This window comes from Orcinus orca, chromosome 16 (assembly GCF_937001465.1).
Source record: "Orcinus orca chromosome 16, mOrcOrc1.1, whole genome shotgun sequence".
Classification (NCBI taxonomy): Eukaryota; Metazoa; Chordata; class Mammalia; order Artiodactyla; family Delphinidae; genus Orcinus; species Orcinus orca.
This window is the reverse complement of record NC_064574.1, coordinates 77,687,980-77,702,536: the sequence shown is the minus strand read 5'-3', so window position 1 is coordinate 77,702,536 and position 14,557 is coordinate 77,687,980. Positions and strand designations below refer to the sequence as shown.

Genomic DNA, 14,557 nt, shown 5'->3' with positions numbered 1-14,557 from the left:
GGGTAACTAATACAGCCCCTCGCGTTCTCAGGGCTATTTATTTCCTCTCTCGGATTCTTGCTTTGGCTCCTCCCAGCTCCTGGCCTAATGTTCCCCCACCCACGGTATGAGAAGGGAGAGAGATGAGACATAGCCCTGGATCAGCACAAAATCAGACAGCCGTCAGCCAACATCATTTTTTTCTTCCATTTTAATGAACACTTTACAAAGTACAAAATATACTGTCTTTTTTGGGGGGAACATTAGGTACTTTTTTTCTCTCTGTCATACAGTACATGAATCTCAAGGGTTTTGTGTTTTTTCAAGAAAGAAAGAAAGTGTGAGGGCCTGGGGTACGGGGCTGCCCTGTTCTCCCCTCGCCCAGACCTTGGGACAGATGCATGTGCCGCTGCTACTGCTGGTGACCCGGGGCGTATGCCAGGGGAGGGCCAGACCCCCAAGGCGAAACCCTGGGCAGGGCAGAGGCCCCTCTGAGCCCTGCTGTGCAGCCAGCATCCACTCACCCCCATCTCAGGATAACGGAAATGATTTTGGCAAAGAGCAAGTGGAGGGCTCGGGGTTTTGTTTGCTGTTACACCTCCCCACCCCCAGTTTTGGAGCCAACCCTGCCCAGCTCTTCCTGGACCATTTTCTGAACAGGTAAACTGAAGCAGTGGACAGGAAAATGCACTGGGCTTGGCCTCTGCCTTGGGACCTGAATTTGGCCTGTTTTTCACCCACCCCACCGGCCCTCCACTCCAGTTTCCAACTTTGTTGGATGCTCTGCATGGACGAGCCCCAGTAGGCAAAGGGGCACCAGCCCCCAGAACCCCTCCCTGTAAATACTGTCTTCAGGATTGGCTGCTTCTGAGGAGTCCGCCCAGCAGGTCTAGCCCTTGGCTGCAAGGACCTCCGGGCCTCTGCAGGGCAGAGCACAGCCCCTGCAGGGACACCTCTGCCCCGTCTGTCCGCAGAGCAGTTTTAGCAAAGTCAAGGTGGGTGGGGCTGCCTTGCGTTCGAGGTCTGCTGCCCGCACCCCTTCAACTCTACATGTGGCCCTGGGGTAAGAACGTACCCAGGCCTCGAAATACTGGACAAGCCAGTCCCTCCACTCGGATCTGGGCTCTGCACGTGTGTGCTCGAGTCCACACTACAGTGCGTGTCACAGCGCACACTCACGTGTGCATATACACACACGTGTGGTCCTGCTCAGAACACTGCTCTGACGCCCAGCACTTGCCGCGTTCACAGCCTCCCGCACCGAGAACCGAGAGCCACGAGCTCCCTCCCCACCAGGCTGCCCACGAAAGCAGGGGCCAGGCCGCCCGCAGGCTTCTACCTGTACTCCAGGCCACTCCTGGTGCCCTCAGCCCCAAGGACAGCAGGCTGCCTCGGCCAACAGCTCCCAGCCTTCCGTCCCAAGAAAGTAGGCGTCCCAGGAGGGCGTGGGTTTCAAAGCTGAAGGCCATAGCCCACCCCGCAGCTTTCTCTCTCCCTCGGTCAATGGAAAAGGGTCCTTTTGCTGCCTCTAATTTGAAAATGAAAGAATGGAAAAGAGCTGGCGTGTGAGAAAAGGTATCTAGCTATACCAGGGCTCATCTCCCCTCACAAGTCCCGTCCACTCTTCCCAAGCCCACCCTCTGCTGGGCTGACCACCGTCTGCCATCTTGGTTGACCAACATGCGCCATCTTGGTGGCTCCCTTCCCAGGCGGCCTCCTTGAATAGAGGGCCACTGCCCCCTCCAGGCCTAGCCCCTGCCTCAGCACAGTACCCAGGAAACCTGAAGAGCCCAAGCCCCTGTCTTTCCACCGCTGGGAGACCCCGTCGTCCTCCCCCAAGCTCTGTCTGCCAAGCCAACCACTGACTCTGCTTCTTGGCGGCCGTGACGGCAGTGCCCGGGGGGCTGCTCCCCAGCCATGGCCTGCACTGGCCACAGACACATACACTGGGGGTGCTTCCTTCCTACCCGCCGCCCTGCCACAATTTTCCCTCAGGAAGGAGCGTCAAAAATTCCTGGCCCACAGCCGTAGCGCTACCACCTGGAAGGTCCCCAAGGTCCCCTCTCTTAGCTGGGGCTGGGAAGGGCCCTGCTTGTGCCCACATCCAGATCCAGAGGCCCAGAAAGGTGGCCCAGGGTGGCTGGGAAGTGTGGCCAGAAGGGGCAGGAGGTGGGTGGGCAGGTTCATCTTTGATTATCAGGCAAATGGTACCGCTGGCTTGGGGTAGGGGCCTGGCCCTTCCTATCCCCCCCACAGCCTCCTCTCCTGAGCTCCATGGCGTCCTCTGTCACCACAGAGGGGACAAGCCCCAACCGACCATGCATCTTCTGGACACCACACTGGCCACCGAGGCCATGCTGCCCGCATGGGGAGGCCACAGCGGCCAGCTCTGGGTCACCCGGTCCCTCCCTTCCCACCAGGGGCCTGTGGCCCGGAGTTGATGGGAGGGGGAGAATGCTGGTGCTTGGGGGGTTCTGGACCCCCGGAATCCTGGGGAAGGGAGGTCTTATGTGCCTCTCCTGCTTGGATGGGTGCCCTGGGCTGAGGTCAGTGGTATAGGCACCGCCTCCTGGGGGGCTCTGGAAACCCCTGTGGAGGAAAGAGGTGCAGAGCGGGCACTGCCCAACTCTTTGCTGGGTCAGGACTAGGGCCGAGGGAGAATGGGGTTTCTTAGGAACCAGGGGCGCCCATGTTGAGAGCTGAGCCCAAGAGGCAGATTTTGATAATTGGGGGCAGGGGTGAAGTGGGCGATCGCGGCCCCTGGTCTCCCTTAACCTCGCGCCGCTCTGCAGTGCGCAGGGACCGGGCGGGTGAAGAGAGAGCGCAGCACTTAGATGGTTTGAGCTTTTCTGACCAGCGAACAGCACAGACTCAAAAGACACACCTGGAGCCCAGGTGGCACCTCCTGGGCCACCCGCTCACCCCCAAGCCAGAGCCTAGAGTGCCTCAGCCTGACAGGGCACCCTCTTCAGGCCACCTCTCTGGGGGTCTGGGGACCCCTGCACACAGCAAAGCCAGAGATGGCTGGGGGCAGCCAGCCACCGGGGAGACCACTCATTCTTCCCCCAGATTGCTGGAGACCCAGCCGCTGACTCACGGGCACACAGAGGCACCGAGGATGTGCCGGTCTCTGCACACAGTGGGAGGATGGGGGTGTGCGAAATAGAGGGGGCAGGTTTTCAGGGTGTCGGCTCCCGCCCTGTCAGCTGGATACACACCTGGGTAGCCCAGAGAGCGGAGTCCATCCGTCCCTTTCTCAGTCGGATGGGGCCAGTCCCCAGGAGGCGACCTGGGGAAAGAACCTGAGGCTTCTACAGCGAAAGAAATCAGGTGATGGGGCTGTGGGAGCAGACCTGGGCGGAAAGCCGGAGGGCGCCCGTCCCGCTGGGCCAGGTCTTCGGGCTGAGAGCACCGGCAAGGGGGCTCTTCTGTTCCAGCTGTTCCTCCCTCTGTGCCACTGTCCCCCAAATAAAATAAGGGTGTCCAGGGGCCTTGGTCGTGCCAACGGGATTACAGGAAGGGGCCGAATCCAGCTTTCAAGGGAGATTGGGCAGGAGGGGTTAGGGACCCTCAACACCCGCCCCGGAGCTCAGTTCCTGGGCCGTTGGTTTAGTTTTTCTCTCAAGTCAGGGCCGAGGCAGCCAGCCGGCTTCTCTAATAATCGTATTGCCTATATACTTGAATTAAAAATATATGGTGGCTCAAAATGTGCCTGTGTGCACGGCAGACACCGCGGGGCGGAAGCCCTCACGCCCCCCCCCCCACACACGCACACACGCGTGTGCACGCTCACACAGTATATATTAACATATATATTGCTCAAGTATATATGCTATTTACAGTATATATCTATATCAACATAAAACACAGGTATTTATATGTGTGTACAATATACGTCCTAGGGGGTCTAGGGAGCACACGTTTCTGGGGGTCAAGGGGCCGACACACTTGCTCGGCAGGGAGGAGAGGCGGGGGAGTGACACGGTGAGGGGGGGCAGACAGGAAGGGGTCTGGAGGGCGTGCCACGGAAAAACCAAGGCCTCCCAGGGACAGTCAGGGGACCCTCGGGGCGTGAAGTGCTGCCCTGCCCACGTGGACACCCCCATTTTGGAACCAGCAAACAACTGACGTTTTGGCGTTTTGTGCAAAATGAATTAACTTAAAAAAAAAAACACGTGGGTTCCGAATCAGTACTTGAGCCCCGAACATCTGCAAGGATCCAGACAGACAGCTTCCCCACCTGGTGGGTTTCCATGGCTCAGAGGGTCCCACGCGGCACAGAGAATGGGGGTGGGTGGGGCTTCACCAGCCCAAGAGAACGTCCCTTCTCCTCCGAGCTTCTCGGGGACAGCACGTGTCAGCTGCTGCCCGGGCACCGAGGAGGACCCTGCAGGTCCTGCTTGCTTGGAAAACACTCCCAGCTGGAGAGGAGGCACGGGGGTCACCCCATTCTCTGAGGGGGCTGGCTTGCCACCTGGCTGTCCACCACCCTGCGGCCCTTGAGTCCCCTCTGATGCTCAGAGCCACTCTGCCTTGGCAGCTCCGTGGGGGGATGCCCCGGGGACCCCTGTATCGTAACAGACCTCTGCTCCCAGCTTTCTGCCCCAAAGGGAGGGCCGAGACCCCTGGAAGCAGCTCCCGATTCTCAAGCTCGTCCCTGGAGCCACAGGGTGCCAACCAAGCGATGTCACACTCTGAGCCCCGGCAGACTCAGCGGGCCATCCCCTGAAACTACTGCCCGCTGCAGCCTGGGTGCAAATACATTAAATAAGAAACTAGAACAAGGTACGGTTTTCTCTATTAAGGCTCAGATAAGCTGCCTCCCAGGTCAAGTACTCATGAACACCACGGCCCCTGGACCGAGGGGTGGGTGGGCAGGTGAGTTGGGGGCAGAGGCCTTCCACTTTCCCCCAAAAGTGGGGCGAGGGGGCGGGGCAGGAAAACGGGGGAGCCCTGTGCTGGTCTAGTTAACTGCTGGGGAGGTGGGGGTGACCTAAGACACCCCAGGCCCAGAACGCTGGGGCTGCCCCCATTTAGGGGAACCCGAGGCTCTGCCAGCCCCAGGAGGGTCCAGGGAAAGCAGAGGGGACAGGAGCTCGTGCCCCAGGCTGGTGGGTCTCCTGGGAACCCCCTCCCCCCGGGACTGAGCGCTCGTGGTGGGGAGGGTCTGGAAAGGCCCCTTTGGCAGTCTTGCTGGGAGTTGGGGCACACGCCCTGTGGCTGGCAGGCCAGGTTCTGGGGGACTGGGGTCCCCGTCCAGCTCAGGGCCCCACCCGAGCTCCCTTGGAGCCTCACCAGCACACGACCAGAGGGCTGCCCACTGGCCTCTACTCTGCAGGAGCCAGCCCAGAGCCAATGGAACCAGAGACCAGTGACCACAGGGGCCAGAACCCCTACCCTCACAAGGGCCTTCCAGGGCCCCATGAACTCAGCCCTGCTCAGCCAGCCCCCCAAGATGACCCGAGAACTGGTCCTCCCAGTGTCCTGTAGAAGGTGCCAGCTTCCTTTGGCGTCTGCCCCCGGCCGTGGGCGAGGCAGGAGGAGAAGGTGGGTCAGCTCACGAGCTCCCTGGGCCTCAGACATCATTTTCTGGGGTGCGGGTGGGGGAAGGAGGCGGGGGGGGGGGTTCTCTGGAGGGTCTGGGGGCTCCAGGAAGGCAGGAGGGCACGGGGAGGGCTTGGCTTGGGCCACAGGCCTGGCGGGGTCAGCCATCAGGGGCGTGTCCTAGGGACCCCTTCCTTGGGGGCCCCGGGGCCGATTTTCCAGTCTGTTGAGAAATACTGCGAGAAGAATCTTCAGGGTGGGGCTGGGCCCAGGCCTGGGGGGCAGACGGGGAGGAGCGGAAGAGGCCCTCCTAATGCTTCTCTGCTTGGCTGACTTTCAGGGCGCTGATGACGCCATTGATGTTTTCTTCTGGTACCTGCGAGGGGTGGGAAGCAGACACCCGTGAGCCCCTGGAGCCGGGCCTGCCCTGCCCGGGGGCCGGTGCCGGACACTCACCAGTGCGTGGTCGAACTTGAAGGTACTGATGTAGTAAGCGGGGATGTCAGCAGCAGCTAAGGGCTCGGAGATCTGGGCCACGATGCCGCACTCATCTGGGGACAGAGGCGGGGACCACGTTTAGCGTCCTCCCCACCCGGCCACCCAGCACAGCCTTGGCCTCTCCCCTCCCTCTGCTGGCAGTGCCCGCCCTGTACCCGCAAGCTTCCCAGAGACTCCCCGCCCCTCCATCCAGCAGGCTTCTCTGATCTCTTTGGCCAGCAGTGAGCTCTCCATCCTCAGGGCTCCACAGAAGGCACTTCTGTCTAACTGTGACCACCCTCTGCCTGTTTCCGTGCCTCGTAGTTTGGACTCATCTTCCTGGCCATCTTGCGAGTTCCCTAAACAGAGCTGGAGGTAGCGTGGCAATAAGAGGACGTGGGTTCAGGCCCTCTTTTTTGTCGCCCTTTTCTAGTCAGATGACGTGGCCAAGTCACTTCCTCTCTCTGAGCCTCCGTTTCCTCATCGGAGTCCCCACTGGGTAAAGGTCCCTGCCTGTCCTAAAGGCAGTGTCAGGCATCTGATCATGAGGAATGTCATTTCCTTCTCCTTCTGGATCTCCAAAGCAGTGGCCTTCTGGCCTCCTCCAAACCTCAGCCAATAAGGTGGTCTTTGGGTTGCCTGGGGATGGTTCTCCCCTCTCCTCCACCCTCCTCCCCTCTTTGAAGGCACCATGCAAAGCTTCCTCCTACAGGAAGACCTCCAGGATCTGAGGACCACTCTTCTCTCCATCAGCACAACCCCTCAAAGCTACTGTTCTGATTCTGGCGATGATGCCTTTCCCCAGCGTTGTCCCAATTGGGTGGGAGAGTACAGATATGGCCACCAGCTCCCCATGGGATTCTGGGGCCAGAGCCTGGGCATCAGCAACCTGGGCTTCACCCTTCCCCCACCCCCAGCCTCCCCGGCACCCTTCCACTCCCCGGCCCTGGTCCTGCTTGTCAGCCCACCCTGGGACCTAGACATGACCCTGCAGGTCTCTCAAGCTCCTGTCTCCTGCTTGGTCTCCTGGGGCTCCTGGCTGGACCCATGGGCCCCTTTGGTGGCTGCACAGGCCTCGTGCTTGCACTTCTGGTGACCGTCTGTGCTGTTATGTGGTGGAGACCGGTTGTGTCCTAAGATTCTTTCGCTACAGACACATTCATTTGCAGTTCTGTAAAGGGGATGGGGGGTGCGGGTAGGAGATTAGGGTCTAGAATGGTGCCTTTCAAACCGTGGGTGGTGACCCACTGGGGACATCAATTTAGAAGGCTGGTAACCAGTGTTTTATGAAATGACAACATAAAAGGGAAGGGCAAACAGCTCAGCACCAGAGCGAGTGCAGTTTTGTGAAACCGTAGAGTTGTTTGTGTATGTGTGTGCTGGGCTGTGATGGAAAACATATTTCCTGCAAACCGTGGTCTAAAACATATGGAATTCGCCAGTCTAGAATCTTTCAGATTCTCAAGTTATTTTTCTTGCAGGGCTATTTATAGCTATTAGCCTGGCGCTAAAACCCTCCACATCCCGGGAAGGTAGATCCAGCTGCTGCCTGCTAGATCACACACTGTGTCCCCTGTCGCCCGCCCGTGAGGCCACTCAAAACAGCCCAGAGCAACTGCAGATGGTAGGATGATTCAAGTCTCATCTACTATCCCACCTCGATTCTCCCTTCAACCTGACTTTCTTTTTTCTGTAATATTATTATACTGAGTGTATTTTGGTAAACTTTGAAGCAAAGCTGGGGATAAAAAGATAAGCTGAAATGCATCACTAATTATCAGAGAAAGGCAAATAAAACTGCAATGAGGCACCACCTCACACGGGTCAGAATGGCCGTCACTAAAAAATCTACAAATAACAAATGCTGGAGAGGGTGTGGAGAGAAGGGAACCCTCCCACACGGTTGGTGCAGCCACTGTGAAAAACAGTATGGAGGTCCCTCAAAAAACTAAAAACAGAATTACCATAGGATCCAGCAATCCCACTCCTGGGCATATACGCAGACAAAACTCTAATTCGAAAAGATACATGCACCCCTATGTTCACAGCAGCACTATTCACAACAGCCAAGACATGGAAACAACCTAAATGTCCACTGACAGATGAATGGATAAAGAAGATGTGGTACATATACACAATGGAATACTACTCAGCCATAAAAAAGGATGAAATAATGCCATTTGCAGCGACATGGACGGACCTAGAGATGATCATACTAAGCGAAGTAAGTCAGACAGAGAAAGACAAACACCATATGATATTACTTATATGTGGAATCTAAAATATGACACAGATGAACCTATCTACAAAACAGAAACAGACTCTCAGACATAGAGATCAGACTTGTGGTTGCCAAGGGGGAGGGGGCTGGAGGAGGGACGGAGTGGGAGGTTTGGGTTAGCAGATGCACACTATTACATACAGAATGGATAAACAACAAGGTCCTACTGTAGAGCACAGGGAACTATAGTCAATATCCTGTGATAAACTAAAATGGAAAAGAATATGAAAAAGAATACATATATATGTATATATAACTGAATCACTTTGCTGTACAGCAGAAATTAACGTAACATTGTAAATCAACTCTACTTCAGTAAAAAAAGAAAAAAAAAAGATAAACTGATATGCGCAACTTCCTGCTTCTGAGTCTCCAGTGACGCCTGCCCCTTTGCCTGTGATGACCTGGTGAGGCTCTTTTCCACTGTTTCTACTGTGGAGAGGCACCGCTGCGTCACACCCACCTCTGCTGGTGCCGCCCTCTCCTCCCCGTCAGCCGGGTTAACATCCACTGGTCACCTCTGGGGCCACCTCCTCTGGGAAGCCTTCCCTTCCTCAACCCTCTCCAAGCCTTACACGTCCTTACATGTGGTAGTGACAGCAACTGCTGCTTGCTGAGCACCCGGTGTAACTGACACGTCATGGAGGGCTTTGCACCACCCTGAAGCAGGCTACCATCATCCTTGTTTTACAGACTAGGAAACTGAGGCTCAGAGGTTAAGCGCCAAGGTCACCCTGGTTTCCTTCAGCCTCCTTCACTGGCGAACTTGCCTCTAGGCTACTGGGTCTCCATATCCCCACGGCCCCAAACTGGGCAGCAAATGTGGGTGGGAGAGATGCTGGGGTCGGTGGAGAAGGTGGCCCCGAGAGACAGGCTGGAGCCCAGGGTTGGACCAGGAGCCTTCAGTGTACATTTCCTAGCACTGCAGAAAGCAGCCCCCTGTCCTGCCCCTGGGATGGCTCTGGCTTTGGCCTTGATGTGAGCAAAGTTAGGGGGTGCTGTCCAGTCCTGCTAGTTACTGTGTATCTGCGACCTTGTCCAGAGAAAGCCACAGGCAGGTGGCAGAACCGGGTTCCCTCTCCGACCTGTGGCCCTCAGGTCAAAATGCCCTGCCACCTTCACGTCCCGTCCCAGAAGCAGAGCCCCCTGGGCTGACCCCACGGCCCCTGGAGCAGTCTGAGCTTCATCTGGAACATTCTGCACTCTGTCTATGGGAAATCAGGATTTACTGATCCCATCAGGGCCAGCTGAGGGGCGCTCCCCGAAACAAACGTCCTGTGACTTTCCAAGAGCCTCTTCTGGGTTCAACGTCTTGGGTCTGACAAGTCTAGCCCAGAGAAATCATGTCTCATCAAGACAAAGCGCGCTGCAGTCATCACAAGGGGGTCAGCAGCCTACACTCAGCGCCGGGAGAATCGGTACCGTGTGGCCCTTCTAACCGAGGGGTCTGAGACCCGTGGCCCCTTGGAATATGCTGATGGGAAAAACTGTCTACCAAAGACAGCTTGGACAATTGTGGAAACTGAAGCTAGACTGAGTCTTGGGGGATTCCCGTGAATTTTCTCCCGGGGGATCAGGTCACTGTGACCACACAGGGAAAAGGGTGCGGGGCTGGGATGTCTTGAGTTTTACTGTGAGCTGTTTGGCAACTGTGTTAAAAAAAAAAAAAAAACCTCATTAAAAATGACAACAGTCATTCCCTGTCAACAGTGGGACTAAGGAGAGATTTTTTTTTCCTCTTCTATTTTTATCATGTTCCCAATATTCTAATAAGAAGCAGGTTTTAATTTTTCATTGGGGAGGGGACGGAGAAGAGTGCTTTGCTTGAAGCTGCTCTTCCGTCCTCCGAGGCCAATGCCTCCCGTCACTCACTGGACAAGGGACCGCGTGGGCTGTGGGGACCTCAGTCTCCCCATCTATACCGGCGCTCGGCAATGCCGGCCCCGGCCCCCCGGGGCTCACCGAATCCTAGGGGCTGTCCTCCAATCCGCACCATCTTCCAGAGCTCTCCAGATGCGCTCGTGAACAACAAATTACTAGGAAACCTTGAAAGGGAGCGAGTGAAGTTAATCCCCAGATATTAACGGTGCTCCCTCTGCCAGCCCTCCCTGGAGCATTCCCTGTCCTTGGGCACTGATGTAGGGCCAGAGCAAGGGGGTGTCTGGCCTGAGCTCAGGGGCCCCAAGGACTCTCCCAAGCCCTCAGCGCACTCACTCTGCATCTTCCTCATCTGGGGGCGGGTAGGGGGAGCAGGAAGGCAAGGTTGGGACCGGGCTTTGGAACAACTGCCCCCTTTGCTCAGGCTGGGCAGGGTACCCCCCCCCCCAGCTCCAGACAGGGGTGGGGGGGTGAGGGACAAACAGCACTGGATGGCGCTGGATGACCCGGGGCCTTTGTCTCTGAGTGGCCTGTCATCTGTGAGCCGGGGCCACTCACCTGCAATGAAGGGCTGGGGTAGGGACATATTAGGACCGAGTGGGTGATAAGCCCATCACAAGCCTCCAGGCCGGGGCCCGGCTCACCTCTGCTGGGTCTGCACGTCCATCACCAGGGAGATGTAGCCCTCGATGAGGGAGAAGGAGAAGAAGCGGATGTGGCCACAGTCATCGCCGGCCGCCATGGGGTCCTTCACTCTGGGGGCCGGGGCAGCTGGTGAGGGGTGGAGTGGGGCCCCCACTGCACCCCAAGCCCCATCAGGCCCCCCTGCCCCGCCCATCAGTCTGGGGGTGTTGGGAAGAGCACGGGCCAAGTCCTGGCTCTGATCCTGCCTTGCTGGTGGACCCTGAGGCACTACCTGCGTCGGCCTCTGCATCTGTGAGGTGTGGACGATTCCACGGCACTCACAGAGATGAGCACCGCACTTTGTGTTTCTGGAGTCCCAGCCCGCCCTCGGCACAGGCTACACTTGCCCTTTCCTGGGGGTGGCTTCTCTGTCCCTGGGATGGCCCACATCTCAGGGCACAGTCTATGGTCACTGTCAGCTCACTGGCCCCTGGCCCCGCTCCACTTGGTGCTGGCCAAAACTTACAATCTGCCCTGAGGAAAAATGCAAAGCTGTCGCCCACCAAATGAAAAAACCTGAGTTCCCAGCTCTTTAGATGACTGGGCTTGCCCTAGGAGCTCAGGTGACAGTGGGGTGTTTATTATATCCACATGTGGGCCTAGGGCTTCACCAGGTTTTGGGGTTCCCAAGGAATGCCATTCTCCCCTCTTAGAATGGGGATCTGGGGTACAGCCATGTCTTGCTTCTCAAACGAGCTCCCAGGGCAGGTCTGTGCCTCCCACCTCAGACTGGGGCTACTAGACAGAGCCGTGTCTCCCCTTGGCCACCCAGCAGCCCCTCACACCTGAGGAGGCCCTACCCGTTGGAGTAGAACATGACATCCATGAGGAGTGTGGCAACAGCGGGCAGTGTGTCCGGGTCCAGGCTGGTGACACAGAACCTGTTGCTCGGGCTGGACAGTGGGTGGATGACGGGCCTCTGGACTGTGAGAGCACAAAGACAAGGGGCGCTGAGGCCGGGAGGAGAGGAGCATCGTGGGGCAGGAGAGGGCCCAGGAAGAGGGGTGGGGTCAGCCAGCAGCTGCTCTGGGGAGGCTGGCTGCAGGCCCTGCAAGACCTGGCCTGGCGCTTCTCCAGCCTCCAGCCCCACCCCCAGGCCCCCGGGCCTTTGCACATGCCACGCCGCCTGCCTGGAACGCCCTTCCCAACCTTCACCACCGGGCTTAGCTCCTACTTGTGCTCCAAGCTTCAGCTTGAGAGTCACTGCCTCTGGGAGGCCTGGCCTGATAGCCTGGACTGGGTCAGAAATGGTCTCTGGCCATTGCTGGCTGCATCCACATCCACTGCCCTGGCTAGACCTTGGGAACAGAGTCTGATCAGGACTGTGGTACCGTGTTATGCCTGGCCCTCAACTGATGCTCTGAGAATGGGGCTGCCCTGGGTAGGACCTGGTAATTTCTTGAGGTCTCTCTGCACAACCCTCCCCCTCCCGCAACTCACCCATCTTGGGCTTCACGAAGCCGTTGGTGATGCCGAGGTTCTCGGCTGCCACTGTCTCGCCATTGACGACCCGCAGGATGGTGAACTCTGATGACAAGGTGTGGGTAACGAAGGGCAGGTCCCGCTCACGCACCTGGGGACGGGGAGTCAAAGAGGGAGTGTACCATGGTCCCTGGATGGAGTGGGCCTGGGGCCACCAGCCCCTTCACTCTGAGATTCTGTCCCCAGAACGAGCTTCCCCTGTCCTTGCCTCCCGCTGTCCTGGTTGGGGACGGGAGCCTGGGACCAGGGGCATGTGCCTCCCCAGGGGCAGCAGGGAGGATGCAGAGGGGAGAAGACACCGTGCCGAGGGCTAGGAGGTGCAGGTCCACTCCCCCACTCCCTCTTGTGTGTGGTGGCCACACCTGTCCCTGGCCTGGGAGGACTCTCCAGGGTGGCCACGCCCTATGGGAGAAGAGCATGAATAACACGGTAGCCAGGAAATGCCACTGGCTCCATGGCCAGACACACTTGCCACCCCAGGGGAGGGGTATGGGATTGGGGGAGCCAGACATCCAGCGAGGGGGGCATCCCACCCACACGCACCCCCAGCCCTCACTTCCTGGCCTCCAGCTTAAACCCAGCAATGGTCCACACAAAGGGCAGGCAGTGGGTGGGACTAGACCAGCCAGGGCCATGCTGACACTGGACTGATGACCCTAAGGTACGCTTGACCTCTCTCTGAGCTGATCACAAAACCGGCGGGGAGAGGCACAAACTCTGCAGACCACATCCGAGGAGGCGCCCACGTTGCCTGGGCGTGGGCTGCAGCTTGCTCACCAGGATGAAGTCCGTCTGGTAGGTGGACAGCATGAACACAGAGATGTTCTGGTCGGCCAGTGGGGCGATGACCGACTTGGCGATCTTGGTCACACCGATGGGCTGGGAGCTGGAGAAGCTGCCACCACCCGACACCACATTGAGGGCCAGCCAGGTGGCGTCGGCCACACTCAGGTGTTCCGAGGAGGGCAGCTCTGGAGGGGGACACAGAAGGCCGGCTTATGACTGATGGGCCCCAGATGTGTGACCTCGGCCAGCCCGCCCTCTGGGCCTCAGCGCCCTCATCTGTCAAAGGAGGCCGAGATCGTCCTTAAAGGTCCCATCCGGGGAGGACCGAGCAGGGAAGGCTCTCACAGGACTCTGGATGTGCCCAGCAGCTCAGTAGGGCAGGGACCATGGGAACAAGGGGTTTATCTGTGCTGGGCCTCAGTTTCCCCAGCTGTGAAGTGATACGTACTCAGCAGTAACAGTTTTGTTATTTCTGGTTTTCACTACCTTTCTGGGTACCAGGTGCTGCCATCACCACCTTATACCGGTGGACCGGGTCCCATGGTTCTCAAACTGGGTTCCCAGGAACCTCCCAGGGGCTGGGGGGTAGAGGGGAGGCCAGGAGAAGACAGGGTGGGGGGCCTGGGATTTTCCTCCCTGCTTCAGTTAGACCTGTACTTCAGGCTCCTCTGGAAGCACATTCAGCTCCAGAAGGCCTCCTGAGGTTGCCACCTTCCAGTGGGCAGTGACTGTCACCCAAGTCCCTCCTGAGAGCCTGGGGATCCTGGGGGCGGGGTCACCGGCAGGGGCAGGGTCGGGGACGTTCAGAGCGGCAGTGATCGCCCAGTCTCCTTGACTAGCTCACAAAGACCATCCTTCCACCCCGTCCTGCAGAAAGAGTACCCAGGGGAGACTGTGCACGGGACATGGTACACACATGTGCACGGCTGCATGGACAGGCAGCCACAGAACAGAGCACAGGTTGCACATGGAACTCTCCACGCATCACAGTCGCCTGCTCGAACCCACCCCGTACCAGGACTGTCATTTCACCCCATACATGTGACAAACCAGAGCTCTGAGGGGCTGGTGACTTACCCAAGATCACTTAGACAGGGAATAACAGAGCCAGGATTCAAACCCAGATCTGACTTACAAACAGACCCTTATGCTCGATGCTGGGCACCACATGGGAAGAAGGGCCAGGTCCCCAGCAAGGGGGTCGCTAAGAAGAGGGGGCCGGACACTGGTGAGTTAAGGGGGCTGCGATGATCATGATGCTGCCCGAGGGAAGCTGGGTTGGGCTGTGCTGGCCTCAGCAAGATGGCTCTGGAAGCCTCAACCAGGCTCCTACCTGCCCAGCTAAGGTCGTCATGGCAACCACAGCCTACGGAGCCCATTGGCCCTGCTGGCTGAGAGGGGCCAGTCCTCCGCCAGGCTGGCTGGAGAGGTAGGCTGCTTCCCAGA

General features: G+C 58.2%; 1 protein-coding gene across 1 annotated transcript in view; it reads right to left on the bottom strand.

The window, feature by feature from the left end:
- Positions 1-172: 172 nt before the first annotated feature.
- CASTOR2 (cytosolic arginine sensor for mTORC1 subunit 2) overlaps positions 173-14,557 on the bottom strand; it is a 59,083-nt gene continuing 44,698 nt past the window's right edge. The window contains exons 3-9 of the mRNA XM_004268766.4: positions 13,103-13,296; positions 12,284-12,416; positions 11,644-11,767; positions 10,804-10,914; positions 10,244-10,326; positions 5,980-6,074; positions 173-5,899 (exon numbers count right to left, since the gene is read on the bottom strand). Coding sequence (XP_004268814.1) covers positions 5,834-5,899; positions 5,980-6,074; positions 10,244-10,326; positions 10,804-10,914; positions 11,644-11,767; positions 12,284-12,416; positions 13,103-13,296 — 806 coding nt within the window. The 3' untranslated portion in view covers positions 173-5,833. The remainder of the gene's footprint in view (positions 5,900-5,979; positions 6,075-10,243; positions 10,327-10,803; positions 10,915-11,643; positions 11,768-12,283; positions 12,417-13,102; positions 13,297-14,557) is intronic.